This window comes from Sceloporus occidentalis, unplaced genomic scaffold (genome assembly GCF_023333645.1).
Source record: "Sceloporus occidentalis isolate IW3139 unplaced genomic scaffold, rSceOcc1.0.p SCAF_6, whole genome shotgun sequence".
In the NCBI taxonomy this organism is placed as follows: domain Eukaryota; kingdom Metazoa; phylum Chordata; class Lepidosauria; order Squamata; family Phrynosomatidae; genus Sceloporus; species Sceloporus occidentalis.
In genome coordinates, this window is record NW_028316986.1 from 45,958,474 (window position 1) to 45,985,380 (window position 26,907).

Consider the following 26,907-nt stretch of genomic DNA (forward strand, 5'->3'; position numbering starts at 1 on the left):
TATTTGAGCTTTCTGGTTCTGCAGAGTTTTTCATCAGGTTAGATGATAGGGAAAAAAAAAAGGGGGGGGGGATAGAAAGAACCAAAGAAGTCCAAAAACACATTACTAGATACTTTTTGAAATGTCCTTAGTTTTCCCACCTGTCTCTCCACCAATTTTTCTACCACCTATCCTAATAAAGAAACCTGAAGAAATTGAAAGCTTACACATCTTTCTGGAATATTAGTGAGCTTACCTATGATTTTTTAAAAAGTATGATAATCAAAAGTGTACTTGCGGAGGGAAACTTTGAAGCCATTTGGAGTGCCATTTGACATAGGAGTGACCTATCTCTTCGTTCTGATTTTTCAGAGTCAGGTGCTCAGATGTTAAATAAAGTCTTTTTAAAGAGACTCAAGAGCTAAGGCAACTGGTAGTTACTTTTGAGAATCAGAGCAACTAAGTATGTTCAGCAAGTTTGTTAAAATGTAGTCTAGGTTTAGCTGCTTGCAGGCGTGCTCTGGGTAATAAGATTATCCAGCCAGTCATATCTCTGTGTCCTGCACTGCAGAACAAAGGAAAAACCATGCATTTGCCAGTACAATGCACAACAGCATTACGGTTGTTTGCAGATGGAAAATGCTACACTGTAGTCTCTGGAGCTAGTTAAAGGAGTTCCATTTCATCTGCTACTTTCATCTGTGGAGATCAAAAGCTGTGCTCCAAATTGAATTACTCAAAGCTACCATAACATGTGGCAACCTGTAGGAACCAATCTGTATGATGTTTTAATGGCTTGTGTGTGGCACACTGCAGATTTCTTTTCCCCAGTCCTTGGAGGGAAGGGTGGGAGAAAATCAATAATATACAAAGGAGAAACATTCATTTTTACTGAAAATGACCTCCTCCGAGGCAACATAGGCAGTGTTTAAAAAAGCTTTCGATACTTGTTTTGATATTCTTAGAGCTTCAGGCAAATGTTACATTTACTAAAGATTTTATATCAATGTGAGTTTCATGAAATTTAGTTGGAGCATGTAGGGGAATTAGATCTGTCTGTGTGGCTCAGGGTTTTTCCCATTGTTTATATCCAGAGTGAAATTTTATAAATGGCATCTTCACATACAGCTTGCAGAGCAAGAAGGAGGAAGAGGCATGTTCCAGCCTAAAGCAAGACTAGAGAATTGTGATTCATCTTCAAAACACGACTGACTTCAAACTTTGATTCTCAGTTCCTCCATTTCCCCCGATTACATGTTCTTCTTAACTTCTTCCCATCCTGGGAGTTGTGAATTACCTGATTTTGTTTCCAGAATCCGGAAAAATTACCTTCCTGGACTACAGTTCCTAGAATCCTAAAGTCAGTTTGGCCACTGACTGAAGCAGTCTAGAGTTCCATCCCCGAAAAAGAACTTTCTCAAGCTCTGTTTCCAAAGTAGGAACAATGCATTGACAATCTTTTTTTAAAAATCTGGATATTTCTATTGAGTTTTGAATACAAATGAGTTGCCTTAAGACATCCTAGTTTGTGTCTTTTCCTCCCCATTAACAAAATCTACCATAAATTGTGTTGCAGCATTTGTAATTACAGTGGGCCCTTCCCTTACATGGGGAATCCATTCCAGACCCCCCAGACACATGCAAGGGAAATACTGTGAATGCTCAAGCCCCATTGAAAACAATGGGGCTCGTGCATGTGGTGTGGCACAAGTGCCATTGCCCCTACCGGTGCACGGCTTTCAGAGTAAGCTGAAAGCTTCGTATGGTGCGCCCGCTTGTGATGCAGGCACGCTCTATGTCGATATGACTGTGCATACAATTACACTGAAATTCTTTTGTTCAGAGTGCTTACCAACTGGTAGCTTTTTGAGCAGAATTCTTAACAGTGCAGAGTTAAAGGGTCTACATCACTATGGATTCTTATACAGTCATCTCTATAATTACATTATGGTTGCTTTTGTATGCGATGAAGATATAACCAGCTGAGAGAAATGGGAGTGATTCCAAAACATATGTACAGGCCAGCCCTACCATGAGACAGTATGAACTATAGTGGCCTTAGATGGCAAATAGTGGGCAGTGGAACTGAAAAATCCAGTCCATCTACTGGCTATTCCCCTGCAATTCTCCCCAGGCATGCTCAGATTCCTGGATTTAGTGTACTACTGTTCCTAGAATCCTCTTAACAGCATAGCACTGGCAATACTGGCTGTGGTTCTGGGGGTTGTGGTCCAAGCTCTGTGACAGTGATGCTTGTTTGTTGCTGGCCTGCATTGGCTATCTCAACTGTTTGCAAAATGTCACAGATATTGACATTATGAAAGGCCCAAGTCAAAAACATACTAAAACAAACAGGCTGTCTAGCTGGCATGATAGACGCATACGTGTTGCATTTCTGTTGTGTAACAATGTGTAGAAATTCTCCTACTTCAGGCCAGAATTCATCAGGTAAGGAATAAAGAGCAAAGGAATTTCATACAACAGAATGTTGCTCTTATATGCTCTCAAGATGACTTTGACAGATGGCAACCATATAAATAATACACCTTGAATATACCTGAAATGTGGTCTTCCTCTTTTCCTGCTGTCTTCAACTATACCAGGCACTATCATCATCTCATGAGTCATGTTTTCTAATGATGTAGCCAAAGTATGATAGCCTCCTTTGGCTTTTACGGATATGGTCAGGCTTAATGTGTCATATTGTTCTGTGCCTTCAGGTCATTTCTGTCTTATGGTGAACCTATCATGAGGGTTTCTGTGGCTGAAAGTGTGAGATTCACCCATGGTCACCCAATAGGTTTCCATGGCTTAGTGGGAAAATGAACCCTTCAGAGTCATATTCCAACACTCAAACCACTGGCTCCCTTAATTTGCTCTAAGGCCTATTTATTTGCCTTTCAGGCAGCTCATAATGTTTTTAAAACTCTTCTCTAGCACCACATTTCAAATGAACAGAATAGGGGTAATTTATTTGTTAGCTTTTTATACATATAGTGTTTTCCCCCTGCCTCCAGTTGTGGCCAACATTTTGAATAAAGTTAGACTCAAACACTGGCCCTAGACCACCCAGGCAGCTTCATGGCTGTTTGAGAATTTGAACCCAGGTCTTCCTGGTTATAGTCTGACATTCTAACCACTACCTCCACAATGGAGGTTCTCAAATGTATTAATTCAGTCTTGTGGATGTCAGAGTGCTTGTCCCAATTCTCATTCTCATTTCTGGCATGTAGAAATCCCCATCTATATATCTTCCATGACATTTATCACAGGGTAACATTTGTCTGTCATAAGGACTATTTTCCTTCACTTGAGAACAACTGCAAGTTCCTTTCCACATCTACCCAGAGAGTATAGCTCAATTTCACTGCATTGTGAATGAGGATGGTTCAATTTCTCTGCACTGTGGATTTGTCTGCACTAATCCTTTTTCTTGGCATCAGCCACTGTTGTTACTAGGATTAGACTGCACTGCTTGCAGTATGCATGCTCTTAGCTAGCCTTTTTTCCCCTGCCAGGTTCATTTTTTGTAGTCTGTGCTGCTCTTGCTAAACCTTGCCATATGAGTTTCCCATGAAGTTTTGACTTATGGGCTGTACAGACCGGCGTTATATGCTGGCCTCTGGCCAGAGTGGAGGCATGGCATCCACACAATGCACACTCCGATGCTGTTCTGAAGCTGTAATCATAGCGTGTAGGCGGGGTCACAGTGCTCCTTTGGCACTGCACCAAAAGGAATGCCAGAAGGTGCCTCTGCCATGGCAAAGCTACCCTTCCCGCAGTACAAAAAGGAGCTGCTTTTTGCGCTGCAGAAATGACAGATCAGCGCTGCAGCATGTAGTTTCAGTGGCCCGAATCCGGCACAGAAAGAGGCAGTCTGTTCAGCCCCTAACGCCAGACTGTGATGCAAAAAGAGAGAAGAGTGACTAAAACAAACACACAGGAAATGGCATGAATACATGCTATGCCTAAACTGTTAGGGAGACATACAAAGTAACAACTAGTGAGTATAGGGGTGTTAAAGTTGCCACTTCTAACATTAAGAGAGGCAGCCCAGTGAATCAGCACCTATTCTAGGTGGAAATAACAACTGAACTTAGGTGTATGAACAAGAATAACTCTTAAAGATGGTGGATACTGCCCCCCTCAAAAAAAAAAAATTCTGGCGCTGTCTATTGGTGTATTATGCACAAAGGCACAAAATATGTCAACTATGAGCAACCCCTGGCTAGCATCCTGTTAATGATACATGCAGCCACGTTTACATCTGTGTATGTCTCCACTCACCTCCGCTTTTTCATCATTGTGAAAGTTGGAATTCTCTTCTTCCCTTGCCCAATGCCCCAACCTCCCTGACAAATCACTACCCCCTTCCTGCAATGGCCAATGAAGACCAGGGAATGGGTAAGAGATATCTAGCTACAGTACATAGCTATAATCCAATGACTACCAATGGAGACCCTTTCCTGGAAAATGATGTCATTGTTATGCATCTGACTACAGTCTCATAGCCAGACACTTCTCAGCCACTGCATGGCCATGAAAGGGGGGGGGGGGGCGGGCACAGGAGGACAGTGAGTGCTGTGGGAGGGCAGGAGGGAGACATTTCATAATTTTGTCGTGGTAGAATCTTACAAGATATCACCTAGTGCGGGTGCAGGATCTTGGCTAGATTCTCCAGTGTCATGGCCTTTTATCTCCAGCCTTTAGAATCATAGAATCATAGTTGGAATTGGAAGAGACCACAAGGGCCATCCAGTCCAAACCCCTGCCATACAGGAACTCTCAGTCATAGCATCCCCGACAGATAGCCATCCAGCCTCTGTTTAAAGACCTCCAAAGAAGGAGACTTCACCACACTACTGTCGAACAGCCCTTACTGTCAGGAAGTTCCTCCTAATATTGAGGTGGAATCTCTTTTCCTGCAGTTTGCATCGATTGTTCCATGTCCTGTTCTCTGGAGCTGCAGAAAACAAGCTTGCTCCCTCCTCAATATGACATCCCTTCAAGTATTTAAACAGGGCTATCAATATCACTTCTCAACCTTCTCTTCTCCAGAGAAAGTCATTGTCATCTACACAGACATAGTTACTGTATATCAAAATAGTGTAGCACCAGGATACTAGTCTAAGGAACTTGTCACACACACCTTTGTCTCTGTTCTAGGCATGGGCAGGGAACGTGCATGGCCGAGTGAAAAAAGAGTTAATCACATGCTAAACTGGTGGCAAGGCATCCCCATGCCATCGCTGACCCTAACCCATCCCTGAACTGGGCTGAAGCAAGTGAATTTTGCTCAGCCGGAAAGCTTTCTTGCTCAGCCAGCTTGGGGGCATGTTAGGTCAGCATGGGGACACCTTGCTGCCAGTTTAGCATGCGATAAATTCAGTTTTCACTCAGCTACGCGCTTTCCTTGCCCATGCCCAGAACGGAGACAAAAGTGTGTGCAATAAGCTCCTAAATGTTTTGGGATCAGTGGCCATATATCAACAGCAACTCCCTTATCCATGTAGTATCAAAATGTGAACAGTTAGTGTTATGAAAAAAAATAAAACTGAAAGGCATAGGAAACATGAAAGGGATAGCAACCTGAAAGTTGTGATATTTGGGCCTGGACCTTCAACCAACTCCCTCAGAATATTCAAGTGCTACTAACATTTCAAACGAGTACGCCTTTACAGCCAATGGCAGTTTCTCTTGAAATGCAAATAATAGATTGAGAGAGATTGGGGGTCACAAAGACCTTACAGAAGAAAAGAATTAAACTCTTCCCCCACTCCACATAGTCCTGAGTTCAGTGAACAGTATTTAATGTGTACAGTATTTAAATATACATGCAATTAGCATTATATCTAAATCACATCTGTCGGAAGTGCTTTGATAGTATATTCCTGCATGGCAGGGGGTTTGGACCTGATGACCCTTGTAGTTTCTTCCAACTCTATGATTCTATGATTCTCATTTTTCCCCACAGGGCTTAGTTTCTAGACCTTTTACCATCTTGATTGACCTCTTCTGGACACATTCTAGCTCAATAATGTTGTGTGGTTTAAACATTCTCATAGTTGTTTTGTTATATGACTTGTGAAGATAACAGGACTATATGACTTGTGAGGACAACAGGGATACAAATGTACTGAAATAAATAAATAAATAGAATTAAAATCGGAGGTGCTTATAAAGTTTCCAGCAAATATAGAAATGTATTCTCCGTTATAAGCTTATTATGGATTTTTTTTGTCATTTGGACTTTGCTGCATTTTTCTAAAGGCGCAATTACCTGAAACATTATTTGCTTCCGATCTTTTCCTCTTGTCAAGTGCTACAATCTCTTTTAAGTACATGTGTGAACTTGCCATCATTTTTCTCATCTCTATCTATAACTGCATTTCATTTCATTTCTTTAAAGCTAATGGAAATGTCAGTCTTGTGTGGTATAAGAGTCATTTTTAACTTGTAAATGTGGAGTAGCCTTTGCCTTGTTTGAGGACTAGAGGAGTTAAAAAGCCTAGAACAGGTTTGTTTTCTCAGATTACATCTCTTGAGGGGCTTCTCCCAAAGGCCAAACAAAACAGACTGCCTGACAGTGGCAAGCAAAGAGAGATAAGATAATTGCCTGCTCTTATGAACCTTCTGTGCTGTGGTAACAGCTAATTGGATCTAGAGGTGGGGTCATAGCTATGGCCCTAAATGGTTATGCGTCCCCATGCTCTGACACCAAGACCTAGGCATCTAGACAAGATTGCCATAGCAGCATCCAGTTCTTAGACAGGTTGGTAGAGGAACATGGTTGCTGATAGCAGTTTCAGGATCATAATTCAACAGCATCAAAGCTGTTTCTGTCTGGTTCCAGAATTTAGAGTTTAGAAACAAAATGCTTTTTGAGTACAACTCTCAGAATCCCCCCTGCCAACTTGGTGTTTGTTTTTGTTTTATTTTACGGTTTTTGAAAATTGTAGTCTCAGACATGCTTCTCAATGTTCCTGACATGGGAGACCCACTGACTATTATTTTTTCAGTGTACCAGGGATTGGCACCATGTTTGTTCTCATTGTTTTCAATTCCTTCTTTTTTCCTGGAAGCCCACCAGTGACTGGCAGCCACTGGTTCAGGGACTGGCACTTGCCCAGGGACCACCACTTTGAGTAATACTGGTCTAAAAAAAAAAACGACATAATTCTTTAGCTCCTTGCTGCAGATTCTGTATCCAGATTTTAAAGCCAACCCAGGGCATGTTCCTGCCTGAGAAAACAGCCTCTCTCCAAACCATATTCAGAAGATGCTTAGGCCAACAGTAAATTCTTACTTCAAAACTGGTGATGAGATAGTGATGCACCCAATGGTACTGGGCTAGTTTAGGGAGCCAAGGATAAGTTGGGTGGCACACACAACTCACAAAGTGTTCCAATATAGTGCAACATCCAGAGAGTTAATGAAGAAGTTGCTACTACTGTCCCCCATCTGCCACCTGAGGCAGCTGTCTCACTCTTCCTAATGGTAGGATTGGTCTCCGCTGGCAGACAGACAGAAAGACATAAACCTGTTGATCATTACAGGTTCATGAATGTGAAGGGCACCATGTAGGTTTCATCTCACTGTTGGGTATCCAAATGTACTCTTCGCTTCCTTTCCCTTGAGGCTTTTTTGTTTATTTTCAGCAGTATCAGAAACAGAATCAAAATGAGGGATGAGGTCTTGATACAGGAAACAGTTTGGTATACTTGGTATATGAAACAACCACTAAATTGCTGTTATCCCTCAAACAGATATAGGGATTTTTCTTCACACTTCCATTTTTTCCTGTTTTTAATCTTCACTCTTACTATGTGACTTTTCTCTCTCTCTCTTTTTCTTTTCTTTCAAGGTCGCCTGCTCCCACCTGCAGAGGCACATTTAATTTTTCACCAGAGATATCAGAACTGTTTCTTATTATGCCTGGTGTAAGGTTTTTGCCTGCTCATTTTACTCAACATATGTTCCATTGCAGCTGGCTCAAGCCTTCTGGGAGAGCAAAGTGTTAAGACCCCAAGACTGCTGGCAAGACGGCCTTCCTTTTTCTTATTAGCAATTAAACTGATGAGCATAACTTTCTATGGGAAACCATCATCTCCAGAATTATCAAAATGGCTAAGGAAAGGTGTATGTGGGAAGGATAGCATGCATTCTATTTCAAAATCTTTACTCCATTAATTTGAAATTCTCCTGTACGATTTCTCATTTTTTCCCTCAAGGCATTGTGGAGAAAAAAAAACTTCATGAGTGCCTTTGACATCCTCCTAAAGCTAATAAAAACTCTCACTTATATTTTAGATCAGGATTATATCCTTTATGGCTTAGTACTGTGAGCTCCCTTGCCACAGCATAAGACCCTAACAGTAGAGCAAAGGGATAAGCTTTCTCCCTGGAGTCCAAGCCCCTCCATGAGAAATTAATCACTATGATAAGTTCACTTGGCAACTGCTGCTAAGGCTTACAAATTTGGCTTTCTGGGGCAGAGGGTTGGATTCAGGGGTGACATGCTACTTTGAATTTGTGGTTCTGCCACTGTCAAAACCGACACCAAATCTGTAATGCACCCATTGTAGTTGCAGGAGTTTCAATGATGCATTAGGCCAGGGAGATGGCAGTGCATTGATTCCATGGGGTAGTTTTCTGCTTTGGGACCCATAAGCTTGCCATTCTTTAAAGAACAACAACAATTTCAGGATTTTGAAAAACAGCAGAGTTTTTTAAAATGTTATACAGTAGATCTTTAGTATCTGCTGGAGTTTGGTTCCAGAACCCTTCATGGATAACAAAATCTGTAGCTACTCAAGTCCCATTAAATACAAAAGCATAGTAAAATGGCATCCAAATGGCAAAATCAAGGTTTGCTTTTGGAAATTTGTATCTTTTTAGAATAGTTTCAATCTGTGGATGGTTGAATCCTTGGATAAAGAATCCATGGATATTGAGGGCCAACTACACAGTGCAGGGGGCTGCAACCTGTTTAAAAGATGAAGTGCTGCTTCTGATGAGCTTCCAGAAGAAGCCATTCCTCTTTTATGAGGACAGGAAAAGGGCAGTCTAGGGAACGTGGAGGAGCTGAGAGCAGTAGAAGCAGACTCGGAGGAGGGCTGCGTACAATGTCAGGGCTATGCTGCGCCCAGCTGAGCTTTAGGCCCTGGTTTGTTGCGACTTATCCACTGATATAATTAAGTTATTATGGAAGGTCATTTCTACAGCTCCTCAGTTAGACCTCTATCATGCCAAGAAAAACCCACAAAAAACTATGAATGCTGGCCATGAAAGCCTTCGAATACTTGCTATTGCTAAAAGTATGAACTGAATGCTTTAATTGTGCAATGTTAGCACCGATGTTTCAGTCCCAACAACACATGTCTGTGGTGAACATCATTAGTTTCTGAATAAAACTTTGCTGTTTTCACTTCAGTTCAGAAATCCAGGCTTTCAGAAGTGAAAACAGCAAAGCTTTATTCAGAAACTAATGATGTTCACCACAGACATGTGTTGTTGGGACTGAAACATCGGTGCTAACATTGCACAATTAAAGCATTCAGTTCATACTTTTAGCAATAGCAAGTACTCGAAGGCTTTCATGGCCGGCATCCATAGTTTTTTGTGGATTTTTCAGGCTATGTGTCCATGTTCTAGAAGAGTTTCTTCCTGATGTTTCGCCAGCATCTGTGGCTGGCATCTTCAGAGCACAGATGCTGGAGAAATGTCAGGTAGAAACTCTGCTAGAACATGGCCACATAGCCCGAAAAACCCACAAAAAACAATAGCAAGTACATTTCTATACCGCTTATCAGTGCACTTAAGCACTCCCTAAGCAGTTTACTAAGTGTAAGCTAATTGCCCCCAACAATCTGGGTACTCATTTTAGCAGCCTCAAAAAGATGCAAGCCTGAGTCGAGCTTGAGCCCTTTCTCTAGTATTGAACTCACAACCTTATGGTTTTCAGTGACTGGCTGCAATACAGGCATTTAACCACTGTGCCACCAGAGTCCACACTTTTGTGTGGGTGGGCACCTAATTTGTCCAATAAATCAAACAAACTCATTTCTTCCTTCTTCATATGATTGCCCCTCATTTCATCTTGTACCATCCATTTTTATGAGATCGAGCTTGAAATTCCCCACACTGCCTCAGCTCTCTTTTCCTATCTGCTCATTAGCTAGTAAAGAAATGTGAACAACTGCCTTTACAATTAATTTAGGACTACATGTCCCAGTTTCTAGTATTAGTACCCTACAATACACTGTAAGCAAGCAAAACTATGCCATTCAAAGTAAACCCTATTAACCCTCTTAGTCATGGCAGGCAAGCTGAAAGGCTCAGCTTCTGTCTTGTTCCAGAACAACGTGTAGTGTCAGACATCGACAAGGATTCTTTTGCTTCTGAACACTAACACACATTACTGTTGTAGCACAAGCCTGATTAGTGGTAAATGATGCAGCAGATGCTGCACATTCCAGCCTTTATGCTGATGGGATCCCCCATTCCCTCACAGCCTCCCAAACTAATTGGGGGTTAGGGTTAGGGTTAGGGTGGCCATGAGTTCTTGAGATAAAAAAGGAGGTCTCAAGGAGTCCCATCCAGCTCAGAGAAGAGGAGAGCCCTCACAGCCTCCCCAGCAGAGTCTGATGAATTGTATAGTGCGTAAGCAAGAAAATCAAAGTGCACAGGGATGACCCAAATCCTCTCTAATAGCTATGAAAACTGTGCAAGCAGGTGGACAACAGAGAAAAATTCCCTCCCCTACTTGGTTCTCAACCTTCATAACTCTTCCAAGATTCAGATTGCAAAAGGATGCAAAAAAGTATTATTAATACAAGGTCATTAATACAAGTTAACTCTTCCACACCACTCGATTGCTGTTTAACATAGCTCAATGCTGGAGAATTCTAGGAATTGTAGTTTATTGTGGCACCAGAGCTCTCTGACAGAGAAGACAAAATGTCTCATAAAATTACAGTTCTCAGAATTCCCTAGCACTGAGTTAGGGCAGTTAAAGCAGTTTCAGACTGGATTATTTCTGCAGTGTGTTCTGGACCAGAGTTCATTGTGTTCTGCATTTATACATTTCTGTAAAATCAAGGATTCTCACACACAAAACCTTCATTAGGGGAATCAGAGAAGCATCTGGCTAGGTTTCCTTCTTCCATCAAGATTTGTTGGAGCTGTCTGGAGGTCTCAGCACAATATGTCCTTGGTCTGCATCTGGCTATGAAAACAATCCTCCCTGCTCACCACCAGCAACAGAATGGCAGGGGAAGGCTATAACTGTGCAATTGTGAGTCCTGGAACAGGGAACTTTGCACATTATGGAGGATGGAAAATAATACAAAATTATTACAGATTCATAACTTTAGTTTACAAATTGTAACTGCAATGCTGAATGCCAACCATTATTTATTATGTTCATCTTCTGCCTTTTCCACAAGGAGCCCAAAATGGCATCTGTGTGGTTCTCAGGCAGTCTCCTATACTGACATTGGCCCCACGTAGTTTCAGTGTCAGGAAAAACTGCGGCATCATATAATTTCATACCATTTCCTGCAACACAGCCAGCATTTATTAAGAGACTAAGCTTCTGTTGAGTAATGCTAATCATTTTATGATTTATGGACCTTGGTGATTTACTTTACTCTGTCTTGACCTTTTTCATTATTAGAAGACAACTTCTTTCAAAAATGCCTGGCAAAGGCATATGAAATATTTCTACAAATATTAGAAATCTTCATATATTCCATCAAGGAAAAGAGTCTAATAAAAATAATGGTGTGAGGTGTTTATCATTTCAGTTTGCTCATCTTTGTTTCTACAGTGCCTGCATATTCAAGATAATGAGCCCCATTTGACAATTAGCCATCTATTATTTTAGGCTACAAACTTTTACTCATTTACAAAAGAACTAACCCCATAGAATTCACTGAAACGTGTGTGTGTGTGTGTGTGTGTGTGTGTGTAGGATTGCTCTGTAAGCCTGTATGAGAAGATTAATAATAATAATAATAATAATAATAATAATAAATTTTATTTGTATACCGCTTTTCCATAGATCAAAGCGGTTTACAGACCATATAAAAACCATTAAAAACATCTCATAAAAATAGATAAAATCCACTAATACAAATTATACAAAATCTGAACACAATCATTCAACAGGGTAAGGCAGAGAATCTATGGGAATGGGAATACACAGCTTCATTTTACAGGGGGGGAAACTTGTCAGAAGAGGAAGGTTTTGAGCCTGTTTTTAAATGTTACCAGGGAGGTCACAAGACGGAGCTCCTCGGGGAGACCATTCCAAATTTGTTGAGCCGCCACTGGATAAGCCATCCGGGATGTAGAAACATGTTTGGAAGATGGAATTTCCAACAAGTTCTTCCCAGACATCCTGAGTGTACGGGGCGGATTATATGGGGAGAAGCGGTCCCTCAAGTAACTCGGGCCCAAGCCATATAGGGCTTTATAGTTAATAACCAACACCTTGATCCTTGCGGAATAGCGGTCTATAAATAAAAATTATTATTATTATTACCTTGTATTGTGCTCGGAAGCGAATAGGCAGCCAGTGGAGATCTTTCAGAACAGGTGTTATATGGTCACACCTGGTTGCACCGGTGACCAATCTGGCTGCCATGTTTTGTACTAGCTGAAGCTTCCGGGCTTGGTACAAGAGTAGCCCCATGTAGAGCGCATTACAGAAATCTAGACGAGAGGTTACCAGAGCGTGTACCACAGTTTCAAGCTCCCTATGGCCCAGGTGGGGTCGCAGTTGGCGTATCAACCGAAGTTGATAGCAAGCACTTCTGACCGTCGCATCTACTTGAGATGTCAACTGCAGAGACAAGTCCAGAAGTACTCCTAAACTGTGAACTTCATCCTTCAGGGGAAGTGTGACCCCATTCAGGACAGGTGGATAAACTTCCTTCCCCGGGCCTGGGGAACCTATCACAAGCACTTCCGTTTTCTCTGGATTCAGACTGTTTTCCCTCAGCCAGCCCATTACCGACTCCAGGCAGGCATTTAAAGGAGAGACTCCATCCTTAGTCACTGCATCAGTCGGAGAGACAGAGAAGCATATTTGGGTGTCATCAGCATACTGATAACACCGCGCCCCATGTCTCCAGATGATCTCTCCCAGCGGTTTCATGTAAATGTTAAACAAAATGGGGGACAAGATAGCTCCCTGAGGGAAACCAGATGTAAGTTCCCTCTTAGAGGAGCAAGTGTCCCCCAACTGCACCATCTGGAATCTGTCCGAGAGGTAGGAACAGAACCACTGGAGCGCAGTGCCCCCGATACCCAACTCCCTTAGGCGTTCCAGGAGGATACCGTGGTCGATGGTATCAAAAGCCGCTGAGATGTTTTGCACTTATGTGCTGTGTCACTTTAAACTGAAATTTTCTACTCTCCAACCAAGAACTGTACATCCCATTGCTTGCTTCTGAGTGCACAGGCATATTGCACTGTGAGACTCCTTTAATTTTAGCATTTCCTTCCATCATACTATAAATACCTTCTAAGAGGCATATAAAAGAATTTAATAAGCATTAAAATATCAAGAAGAGAGGGAGAAGATGAGAAGAAGGGGGGAAAGCAGCAGCAATAGTAGTAGCAATGGTAATCATAACAGTAGTTGTTCAGGCTGCAAACCTATGCATGTTTTGCAACAGGTCCCATTGACTGCAGAGGGATTTGTGTCCAAATTGTAAATACACATAGGTTTGTGCTGCAGAATACCGGGAGGCAATATTGAAAGAGAAGTGCAAACATAGCTGTTTCTGATAGTTTGTATAGTTCTGTAGGCCTCAGGGTTCTCCCAGGTCTGCTGATGCCTTTCTCTTGTGCACAGATGCTATTGTTTTGATTACGTGTGTGATGACACTTGGAGAACGTAATTGGAATTACAATATATGGCTGTGATAACAATGTGCTTTCCCCTCAGAATTGGATTATGCAAACACTACACTTTGTTGTTATTAATAAAAAGTAGCCAGATGAGAATTTATTTGTGAGCCAGTGTATGTTTACATCTGTCTCTTTCAGATAATTGGCTGTTTACCACTTGTGGTGCCAGCGGCCCTCATGGGCCCACTCAGACCCAATGCAATGATGCCTACAGGAATGCCAACCTCAGTGTATTGATAGGGGCAGAAGAAAATTTCCCAGGTGTACAGATCTGGAGAGTACCTGCTACCAATACCTACAGGTAAGACATCTGCTGGTCATTAGTGTCTGAGAAATTCCCTCCTATTCTCTCTGAAACCTATATGTGTGCTAAATAAAATACAAACATAAACAAGCACATGGGAAACAAAAATGGTGAGACACAGGAGATTATCACTCAGGGGATGGGACATCATTGTCCAGTCCCTGTCCCATCCTGCATGATCATGGGAAGGACTTTCAGACAACGTCGCACTTATACAGACATTATTCCATCCAGAAAGCACGAGTGACAGCGATCACGCAAAAACCTTTCAAATCATGTTACACCAATCCTGTCATTGCCCCGTCATTGCATTTTGCATTAACAGTCATTCGTGTTAATGCAATGCCACTTCAATGACAGGATAATGACAGGATCAGCACTTAAGATATGAAAGGCTTTTGCACAATCACTGTCATGGATGGGAAAAGGATGGGGGAATGATCCCATCCCTATCCCAGCTGTGTATGATAATCTCCTGTGTTTTAGTATGTCTAAAGAACTTCCACATTACCAGCATGAACCAGAATTTGAGTATAACTCTCCCAAGCATTAATGAAGCAAAACAAAACAAAATCTTGCTAGTACACTCACTGGAATATATAAACTGTGAACTCTAGATTTCATCCATTGTAGTTTCTATGTTATAAATATAATCTTAAATCTGCACAGATTAGGTTGTATCTTAAATTTGTGTATCAGTAGTGATTCCCCCATCACACTTTTAGCAAGTATGTGAGAAATGGCAACTGGTAGCTTCCACATCAGTGGAATGGAAAATCCACTCCAGTTTTTAGTATGAACATTATCCCAAATGCTGAACCTGTTTTAGGGATAGGCCTTAGCATATAAGAGATCTCCTTTACAGTTCTGACCAAAACACAAAATGGACTCCTCATCCCAGTGTCATAGAAGCCACTAGCCATGATTCTGTATAAGGGCATAAGTCATTTGCCCATCTTAACCCCATCTTTCATTATATTTGTGACTGGATCTGATGAATTAAGCTACCAAATTTTCTGCATTTTAATGGAAATTATGTGAGTCTGTACCATTTTTCACAGAGTGCCTTTCCCTGTAGCAAACACCATGGTGATGAGTTTTAATGTCTGGGATAGAGTTGAGAGCTTGTGTTGCTTTTGTATTTACTTTTTTCTATGCTGATTGGGAATAGGCACAGAGAAAATGACATTGTGCTACAGACGCCGGATTTTGAGCCTCCCTCAATGGCTCAGTTTTTGCAGCCACACAAAATAACAAAAAGCAAAAGCCTAGTGAGATTGACTAGGAGAGGCACCAAATCTACTTGCCTGCCCCATTTTCAGGGCGATTGATGATAATGAAAAAACTAATGATGTTTCACTCAGCCATCCAGAAAAGAATGACTTGCCTGTGGGGGAACGGGTGAGAAGAATTTTTCAAGGCTGGCATATAGTATGTACGCTTATAAAATATAACCCCAAAGTAAAAGAGAGGCATAGTAAATTATATGCACAGAAGTCTCATTTCTTTAATGTTATTGCCTGAGGAGGAAACAAAATTCCCCCTGTATCCCTGGGCTGATTTTGTTCTGTGATATGTTAGCACATAGATCAAAAGTTACAGATCATCAATATACACTACTTTGTTTTGAAAGGACATTGTTGTACATGTTGTGATTAGTGTTTAAATAATTAGTCAGAGTGGTTTTGGAGTTGTCATAGGTCTCAGCATCCTCTGTGTTTGCAAAACTGTTTATAGAGTGCCAGTGCTACCAGCTTACATGATATCATCCATGCACAATCATTTGCTGCTGACAGTGGCAGTGAAGACTCCAGTATCAGTGAGGTGGTAAATCTGTTCCAGGTTTTAAGGAGATTTACAGAAACTACCCAGTATGCTGACCCCTTTGTAGGGTAAGGTTTGGAGGATAAGATAACTCCATGGACTACAATCTGGAGTGAACCGAGCACCTCCTTGACATGAGAGTCACCAGCTACCACTGGATGCTGATGTCAACTAAAAACAGGCACCATTAACATAGAACCATAGAATTATAGAATCATAGAGTTGGAAGAGATCACAAGGGCCATCCAGTCCAACCCCACTGCCATGCAGGAACTGACCATCAAAGCATCCCCGACAGATGGCTATCCAGCCTCTGTTTAAAAATCTCTAAAGAAGGAGATTCCACTATACTCCGAGGGAGTGTGTTCCACTATTGAACAACCCTTACTGTCAGGAAGTTCCTCCTAATGTTGAGGTGGAATCCCTTTTCGTGTAGCTTGCATCCAATGTTCTGGATCCTGTTCTCTGGAGCAGCAGAAAACAAGCTTGCTCCATCCTCAATATGACATCCCTTCAAATATTTAAAAGAGCTATCATATCACCTCTTAACCATCTCTTCTCCAGGCTAAATATCCCCAGCTCTCCAAGTTGCTTCACATAGGGCATGGTTTCCAGACTCTTCACCAGACCCTTTTCTGGTATTGATGTCAGACTAACTGGACGATTGTTGTTAGGATCCTCTTTTTTCCCCTTTTTTGGAGATGCGGACAACGTTTGCCCTCCTCCAGTCGGCTGGCACTTCTCCTGTTCTCCAGGAGTTCTCAAAGATTATTTCCAATGGCTCCGATATTACATTTGCCAGGTCTTTTAATACCCTTGGATCTAGTTCGTCTGGTCCTGGAGACTTAAATTCATTTAGATTAACCAGGTATTCCTGACTACTCTTTACTTATTCTGTGCTGCATTTCCTTGATTGTGTTCTCTGCTCCACTTTCCTCAGTTTGACCACCCTTTTCCTTTTGTGAGAAGACTGAGGTAAAGATGGTGTTAAGTAGTTCTGCCTTTTCTCTGTCCCCTGTTAGCATTTCACCATCTTCTCTATGCAGTGGCCCTACCATTTCTTTCTTCTTCCTTTTGCTATGGACATACCCAAAAAAAGCCCTTTTTTATTGTTCTTAACCTCTCTAGCAAGCCTGAGCTCATTCTGCACTTAAGCATTTCTGACTTTACCGCTACATGTGCTAGCAATTTGTTTGAATTAATAATAATAATAATTTGTTTTATTTATATACTGCTATTCCAAAGATCATAGTGGTGAACAGCAAGTAAGCTAATTAGCAAGTAAGCTAATTTGCCCCCAACAGTCTGGGTACTCATTTTAGCGACCTCGGAAGGATGCAAGCCTGAGTCGAGCTTGGGCCCTTTACTTGCAACCTTGTGGTTTCAAGTGAATGGCTGCAGTACAGGCATTTAACCACTGCGCCACCAGGGCTCCTCTTTGATATTTCCTCTTTTCCATTTCTTATACATTTCCCATTTAAAAGCTAGTTCAGCTGAAATTCTTTAGTCAACACTTTCTTGGGGGTTTTGAAATAAGCTTCCTTAGGCTAATTTGGCTAGCAGCTGCTGTTCTTAGTAGTTTTGCAGTAGCATGTGACTTGACTCCTCTGCTTGCATCAGCTGAAGCAGTTTGGACTTTGGGACTGTCTTTAATACACCACATGCACCAAAGGGTGGTGGAATGACAACCAAGTTGTGGCAAAAGAAGGGTTGGATTTTGATTAACATAGGATTATCTATGACTAATGGGCAGGTGCAGTATTTCAAAAGGGGCATACTTTTTAAAGTACCATACTTTTGATTGGAAAAGTAACAAATCAATTAATATAAAAGGAAAATATACAGCAAGTTAGTTGTCCATGAACACAATACTATTCATTAGTTCTAACTAGAAGAAACCCAATGAATCCATTGTTGACTGGTAAGTCAACACATAGGTAAAGACTCTACTTAGAGACCTCTACTAGGATTCAGGCCCATGTGACAAATTATGGAGGTAGTTCTTCCAGAGAAAGGGGGCCTAATATATATGTTTGTAGCATCTTTCTATATAGGGAGAATGATTTTGTCCAGGTGTTCCCAACGTGGAACCATTCAGATGTTCATGGGTCACCATGGCCATGATAGCTGGGGATAATGGAGTCCACTACGTAAAGGATTGCCAGATTGAGATGGCTGATCTTGCCAGTAGGCAGGGAATTTGACTGTCTTGTAAGGGCTATATGTTTCCCACCTCTGTTTTAAGCATCATGTTTTGTTAATATCCATGGACTTCTGCATGACATACCTCCTGACTATAATCTTTTTGTCAACAATAGAGGTAACTCATTGAGTGCAGTCATAAAAACTGAAGTGCTGTTGATAATCACAACAGTTTCCTTAGTCAGGAAACTAAATTAAAGTAGAATCTAAAAATGCATGGAGCTGTGTTATTCCATATCAACACACACATAGAGAGAGAGAAAATAATAGGACAACACCCCTTTTTAGGTTCCACTGGCAACCATAGTGAGCTTCCACAGTTGCTGCAGAATTTCAGCACCTTGGCTGTGAGAGCATTCACTGGTGAGACCATTTATAGTGACCACTGAATTTAATCTGTGGTAGTGACATATCCCCTGGTGGATTGGGGGGATTAATGGAGGTAGGCCAACAGACCATTAATACTGCTCTCTTACACCTTTCTACAGGAATATAGCCAGCATAGTGAAGTGGGTTGAGTGTTGGACTAGGACTCTGGAGACCAGGGTTCAAATCACAGTTCAGCCATGGAAACCCACTGGGTGACCTTGGGCAAGTCACACTTGCTCAGCTTCAGAAGATGGCCATGGCAAACCTTCTCTGAAGGAATTTGTCAAGAAAACCCCATGATAGAGTTGCCTTAGGGTCGCTGTAAGTCGGAAAGAACTTGAAGGCACACAGCAACAACAAATGTCCCATTATGTAAATCTCTGCTTATTTCACGCTCACATACAAGAATAAAAAATACTGAACAAAACAAAACACACTTTTCCAAACTCTGTCTATTTCTGGATCTGCAGAACTCCCAGAGAGGACCGGCTTATATATTCCTAGTACTTCAGCAGCTTCTACCCTTTCAGCCAAGATAGTAACCAGCACTCACAGGAGCTGTTCAGTCTCACAGACTGTTATCAGTGGTGGAACAAATAACATCTTTGTAACCATTGGCTTTGACAAACACAGAATAGCCGTGACCTAAGCGTTGCTGCTCCTCTTTCTTCACAGCTGGTGAATGAGGCACTGACAGTGCCTCTCTGGATTCCTGGCTTTATTGCCTATATGCAAAATCTACTCATACATAGAAAAATATGGCCCCTAATTGCTGCCAATTAGCCCAGCCAGCTTGCCTTGCTCAATAGTGCACCTCATTAGCCGTTATTGCTTCCTGCTGAAAATCAGTTCAATGGCTACAGTTCCTCATAGCATCTGTTCAGGGGACCCTATCCTGTGGCCGTTACTTCCCCTCTCGCGTCTGTTGCTGCCTTATTGAGGAATGATTGCTTGGGTTACAGAAAGTGACACATGAACATTGTTAGGGTCGGGTTCCAAGATTCCCGTCTGGTTTGTGAACTGCTTGGAGCATTGTAGCCAGCCTGAAAGCCAAGCCTTTGCCTGGGTCTCTCTTGGAAGGGCATTGTGTCTAGGTGTGATTAAACTCCTCACAGTGGGAAAGCCAAGATGAACAGTGTAGGTTTTAAAAAGTAGGAGGGGTGGAATTATTGAGAAAATGAAAAATCTGAAAAATTCAGATTTTGTTCCAGGTGGGAAGTCAAAGTTAATCTGTGCTCAAAATAAATGATTCCTGTTATTTTTGATATGACAGAATTATTCCACTTGTGTCCTTTGGCTTAGTCTTTCTTTTCTTTCACTTACAGCATCTCCACCTATGGGGCAGCTGGTGGCAAAGGGAAGAACACTATAATGAGGTCAAACGGTGTGAATGTGGCAGGGATATTTAAACTCCAGAAGAATGAAACCTTATATATTTTGGTGGGGCAACAAGGAGAAGATGCCTGTCCTAGTGTGAGTGATCATCCTTCTTGAAAGATGATGATGATGATGATGATGATGATGATGATGATGATGATTGTCACTGCTACTGAAATCTTGCCATGCTGTGCTTCTCAGTAATTTTGTTGCTGCTTGTGATCTAGACATTAGCTTGTTCTCCTACTTTAAAGGTAGGTAAAGGTATTCCTCATTGACAAGGTTGTCAAGTCATTTCCGACTATAGGGGCCGGTGCTCATCTCCGTTACTAAGCCGAAGAGCCAGCGTTGTCAGAGACTACTCTGTGATCATGTGTCCAGCATGATTGCACAGAATGTTGTTTACCTTCCCACCAGAGTGGTACCTAATTATCCACTTGCATTTGCATGCTTTCAAACTGCTAGGTTGGCAGAAGCTGGGACTAGTAATGGGGGCTCACCCCATCATGCAGCACCTGGGTCTCAAACTGCCAACCTGCCTATCTTACAATTAACAGAGTCAGAGTTTTAACCACTTGAACCACCACATCCTACCTTACCCAAGCAAAAAGCCAGTGCCTGTTCAAGCTAGAAAAAGGCTGCCTTTCCCAATCACTGCCTCCACTGTTCCTTTCCAAATACCCTCAGTCACTTGCATTCCTCCCTCAATGCCACCCAATGAGAATTCTTAGAGTCATATTGGACATTGTGTGTGTGTGTGTGTGTGTGTGTGTGTGTGTGTGTGTGTGTAACGGGACAGCCACCTTCTGCCACATCTGCTGCTCTGGAGCTCATCTGAAGCTTGAATTAAAGTTGTTGACACTCCACTAGTCTTGCCATGACCAGATGAGCTGTGCTTCTCAGGCAAAGGAGCAGATGTGAGTGACTGATGGAGGTGGTAGCCCTGGACAGGGATCCCTGCACTCAACTCTGACAGGTGCTGACACTACAGCTATATCCACATTCCTCAATCACTCATATCATCTCCTTGCTCAGTATCACAGCTTACATATATGTTTCTTTGTTGGCAGTGGCATTTTGAAATAGGAACAAAACTCCTGCTTGCTTCCCAGAAAGTAGAACTGGCAGCAGGCAGACACTGTTTCAAATAACCTCTGCACGTCAAGTTCTTCCATAACCTGTGGGACTCCAAGGAAGTTTTTTTTTACCCAGTTCCCAGTATAAAGCCTGCTGGGTGACTTTGGGATCCACAAACATTAGTCTAATGGACATTCTCTGCTCTCATTAGTGTCCCCTGAAATATGTTTTCCTAGGGAGTTGTGTCATTCTGGTCAGGCTGTTTGTCCATTTATTTATTTATTTATTTATTTATTTATTTATTTTGGTATTTATACCTTTCTCTTTCCTCTGGCAGCTAACAGTTCTCCATGATCTCATTTATGGTACCTGAAATCATTTTAACTGGGCATGCCAGGGATTGGACATGGGACCTTAACTGTTCAAAACTTGTCAGCTTCCACTGAACGTGGGCTCCCCTCTTCTCAAGTAATCTCTTACAAGAATTTGATCATAATGCCTCTGTCAGTAGAAGGAATACTGCATCCCCTCAATGTCTTCAAATGAAAAGATATAAGAATTAAGTTCCCTGTCTGAGACAGTGAAGGAATGATCTCAGATTCTTTGCTCAACTAACACTATCAGGGTGTACAAAATATTGATATAGCTCTGTTTGATGGATCATTGCAAATCTGCTGAAATCTCTGAAGAAATCTGCAGGGTGGTGGTTATGGCTGTCTTTTTAAAAAATAACCTCTTTTCTGCAGACAGCAACAAAGATCAATAGGGAAAATAAATCAGAAATACAATCTTCAGTTTAGTAGCTCACTTTGAGAAATTACTTAGAAAATCCTTCCACAACATACTGCCTTCTGTACATGCCCCATCATCCCCCATCATCAGAGTCATTCTGGTTGGGGATTATAGGGTGGCTTGTTGTTGTTTTTGTGTGCCTTTCCATTTATGGCAACGTATAGGAAATGCTGTTATGGGGGTGTGTCTTCGGAAGGTTTCTTCTGAGGGGGATTGCCTTTGCATTCGAGTGTGAATTGTCTTTACAACATAAGGCCAATCCCACACCAAATCCACACTATTTCTCCCTTAAACTGGTTATTTTAAAAACTTACCTTTTGAGCTCTGGAGTTGCCCCAGAATTATTATTATTATTATTATTATTATTAGTAGTAGTAGTAGTAGTATTTATTTATATAGCGCTGTAGATTTGCACAGCACTGTACATAAAACAATAAATATATAAGAGAAAGCCTGCCTATGGCGTACAATCTAAGAGATAATAGGATAATACATATAAAATACATAGCAATACAGGAAATGGTTCAATAAAACAGGGAACAAAAGAACATCACATAGCAAATGATAATCATGCAATGCCTGGGAACGCTTCTCTGAACAGGATGGTCTTCAACTCCGTTTTGAAGCTGGTTAATGAAGTGATGGCCCTTGCTCGCAGGGAAAGAAGGTTCCAGAAGTGAGGGGCAGCAAGTGAAAGGGGGCGAATCCGAGAATGCCACTTTTACCTCCACACTTCATAGTGATGCCGGGTAGTTATCTACACACATGTCACCATTGTGTCACCAGGTGCCACCACTGCTAGCACAAGTTGCTCCCTCTGAGGCACTCAGCCATGTGGTCAACACTGGATACCTTGTTTCTGATCTCAGAGGGAGCAGCAGGAGAGATGCATGTGTAGACAGCCACCCAGCATCACTATAAACTGCAGTGGTAATGGAGAAAATCTGGGGCAGCTCTAGAGCCAGAATACTCTGGGAACAGTGCAGAGTATTCTGGACAATGACAAGCCCTGAATTAAGCTGTCCTGTGTCTGAGTTTTGAACAAGATAAATGCTGCATTCCTTTCAGTGCCATTATAGATAACATTTTGTTTCTCTTATATGAAAAATCCTATCTTCCTTCCTTCCTTCCTTCCTTCCTTCCTTCCTTCCTTCCTCCCCCCCCCCCCCCGAGTATTTGCACAGAGCTGAGCATTAGTATTCTGCAGGTTTCTTGACTAGAATATCTTTTGAATGGCTATCATCACAGATTGAACAAAGGAAATGGGTGTCTCCAGTGCAAAAGTTTGCTATGCAATATAAGAAAAGGCCTGAAACAGGAATGGTATATGTCCTTTCATATCCACATTCACTGAGCACATAAAGGCAAGAGGTTAATTTTTTGGAGGCAGAGGGGGAATGAAACTATCCAGACTCAGCCTCCTATTCTGAGTCCATAACCTGAGCATTGCAGCACACAATAATATATGGCATCATTAAATTACAGGCCACTGTAATCTTAGCAAGAATTTATTGAGTGCTAATGTAATTCTTTCATTGAGGCAAAGAGATTGCATTGACTTGTGCAAGTGGCTTTAACTTGATTGGATTGTAATCAGTTATGTCTTTGCCATGAAGTCTTCCTGTAGAGAGGAAAAAAATCCAGTTGTGATCTATTGGTTTCCTTGGGTCGTTATACTAAGTCATTTGATTAACCATCCCTTCTCCAAATGTGAATTAGAGTTAGCAGGTGTTTGCTTTTTTATGGCACCAAAGGCCTTCCGTGGAAGAGCTCTGAGAGTCTCCTATTGATCAGCAAGCTTAACATTAAAGATATAAATTTAAGATTCAGTTGTTGTGGATCAGATTCTGTTCCCCTTGGAAAATACAGCAAGGGTGATCTGAAAGAGCTAACATGGATAGAATGTCCATAGCTCCTCACACCACCTCAAACAATGATTTTGAATGAAGTGAGTTTGAAGGAAATTCTTGACAGTATGAGCAGTACAACAATGAAACCAATTGCCTGAAAAGTTGGTGGGGATCTAGGTCCCTGGACATCAAAATGAGGGGGGGGGGGGGGGATGGACAGCTACTGGTGATACTTGAGCTGGAAATCTGCACTGAGCAGGGGGCTGGACTTTATGGTCCATAGGGCCCCCTCCAAATCTATGATTGGATTATTCTAGTGGATAATCCTTGTTCCTCCAGATAGTTTGGCCTACAAATCCCATCAACCTTAGTATGGCTAATGGCTAGGTCTTGTGGATATTGTAGTCAAACATATTTGGAGAGGCAAATGTTCTTCAACCCTGATTTTTAAACATTTCAGCCAGTGACCATGAAGAAAACTGAGTGAGATATATGCACTCTAATTGGTATTCATAGGAGTATAGTGTCCAGATTATGAGAAGTAGAAGTGTCACTCTGTTCTACTTCTGGGCACCACAGTTTAAGAAAGATATTGACAAGCTAGAATGTGTCCAGAGGAGGGCAACCAAGATTATCAAAGGCCTGAAAACCAAGCCTTATGAGGAACAGTGTAGGGAACAGGATATATTTAGCTTGGATACGAGAAGACTGAGAAGCAACATTTATTTATTTATTTATTTATTTATTTATTTATTTATTTATTTTAGAGCATTTATACCCTTCAGCAAAAAGTAGTTTACAAATTGCTAATTTGTTAATTTTGTTCCCTCAGGCTTGAAATCTAAAAAGACACAAAACATAAGGATAGCAGCAAGAGAGGGAACTAAGGGGCTATACAGACCAGCACTTTGGTCTGGTCTGTGGGTGGAGTGAGGGCTGAGTGTTCACATGCTCCAAGCTCTAACGATGACACCTGGGTGCCATTTTGGTGCACACCCTTCTAGACAGTGCATGCCATGATGACGCTCCTCCAGCACAGTACCCAAACGGTGCAGCACTAAAGGGGCATCATCATGGTGCACTGGCATGGCTATGATGCCCCTTCCAGGGAGCAAAAAGAAGCTGCTTTTTGCAGCTTCTTTTTGCTCCCTCCAGGGACCAGATCTGTGCCACTGTGTGTGGTTGCCATGGCACTGATCCAGGGCAAAAAGGGGCAATTGCATGCCGCCCATCTGTATAGCCCCTAAGTCCAGCAAATGCTGCTTGCTCTTCTCCCTCTGCAATGGCAGTTTGAATTGAGGGAAAGGCCTTCCCTCGAATGCTGGGACTAGATATGATAGAGCTGTGCTGTCTTACTCTTCTACTCAGAGGCCAGAGACATCATAGTTGGTATGGATGGAAGGCTTTTCCTCAGCTGCTGGAATCAAGCCATGATAGTACTGTGACTGGTTGTTGTTCTTTTACACACCAATGGCAGTTGGTGTGGAAAACATGATTGTTGTTGTTGTGTGCCTCCAAGTCATTTCCAATGTATGGCAATCCTGTTGCAAGGTTTTCTTGCCAGGATTTCCTCAGAGAGGGTTTGCCTTTACCTTCCTCTCAGGCTAAGAGAATGTGACTTGCCCAAGATCATCCAGATGGTTTCCATGGTTGAACAGAGATCCAAACCTTGGTCTCCAGAGTTGTAATTCAATACTCAAACAACTGCACCATGCTTGCTCATGATAGCTGCCTTTAAATATCTGAAGGGATGCCATGTAGAAGATTTCTGCTGCTCCAGAGGCTAGAACATGAACCAATGGATTCATATTACAAGAAAAGATACTGTATTCCCCCTAATCCTTACTGTAAGAACTGTTAAACAGTGGAATATACTGCTTCAAAGGGTGAGTGTGGACTCTCCTTTAAAAGTATTTCAACAGAGATTGGTTGGGCATCTTACAGGAGTTCTGTAGTTGTATATTCCTGCATTGCATGCACTACGTGGCCCTTTGGTTCCTTCCAGCTTGATGATTCTGTGTATGCAGCCAACTGGCCCCATTTAAAAAACACTGAAATTATGTGGAAACCGACTGAAGCGCCAGTGATGGAAGAATGAATTATTAAGGTTGCTGAGTTAGCCCAAAATTGTCAAATAAACATTGGTTCTAAAGGTTAAGCCAATTGAAGATTTAAAAAAAAAGCATCAAAAGCCATTTATGGACTTTTTGAGCAATAAGAAATCTAACAATGTAATAATCTATGGGTATGGTTATTAGTATTTTAAGTAGGATTATTTAGTTGGAGCTGTAATGGTAGAATAATATTTTTGTATATAATTTTTCTTTTCCTTACAGTCAGGATTGCAGGATCAGAGCTCTACTGTGTATTTGCTGTATGTCTTTTCTCCCTTACCCCTCTTTTTTTCCTCTTTTTCTTCTTCTCACTTTTACTTTTCCCTCTTCCAGTTTCTTTATCTTTGTTTGTATATTATTTTCATTGTAAATTAGATTGTTTGTGTTAAAAATGTATTCTTGTGCAGAATGATCCCCCACTTTAGCATGCACAAATATGAAAACTAAACAAAAGTCATGCTTCTGGTGTTATTTTTTCCCCTCCCAAAGATGTTTCCCAAGTTGCAGGACAACCTTTTTTTAAAAAGAGGAAACAAGTATGGGTAAATATTCTTTCCATCCCTGCTCTGAAGTAAGTAAACAACAGTTCCTCCCACATCCTAGATTGATAGTGTTATGAGTAGAATGTAGCTCACATCCTTTCCTTCTGCTACACTTTACATCAGTTCTGGAAGCAAATGTTGCACAGAGAGTTTAAAGTACCAAAGAAACATTTGCTTAGTCCCACCGTATTTCTTACTCAACATTTTAAGTGGCCATGCAGTTAACCTACTTCCAGTGATTAATACAAAGGAACATATGGGGTGGCTTCTGGGCTTGCAGCCCAGCCATGTTCACAACACAGAGGTGCAATCTGTGCTACGATTACGTCTGAAGCCCATCATTGCAAGGTCTTGTAGACTGAGCCAGGGAGCAGACCTTGGTATTCTTCACTCAAGAACTGACCTTTTCTCCAAGCTAAGTGCCTTTGTTTTCTTCCACCTCTAAGGCGATTCCAATAATTAACCTTTTTTTCCCCCTTAAGAATCTTGGAGTAGACATGAAGGCCAAATGTCCTCATTATTGGCAGGAAGAAAGGGTTCTTTTCTGATAATATCTT

The 26,907-nt window shown here is 41.7% G+C and overlaps 1 protein-coding gene across 1 annotated transcript in view; it reads left to right on the forward strand.

Annotated features, from left to right (window-relative positions):
* ALK (ALK receptor tyrosine kinase) overlaps positions 1-26,907 on the forward strand; it is an 809,244-nt gene that overhangs the window by 730,894 nt on the left and 51,443 nt on the right. The window contains exons 12-13 of the mRNA XM_089529545.1: positions 14,038-14,200; positions 19,924-20,071. Of these exons, the coding sequence (XP_089385671.1) occupies positions 14,038-14,200; positions 19,924-20,071 (311 nt within the window). The remainder of the gene's footprint in view (positions 1-14,037; positions 14,201-19,923; positions 20,072-26,907) is intronic.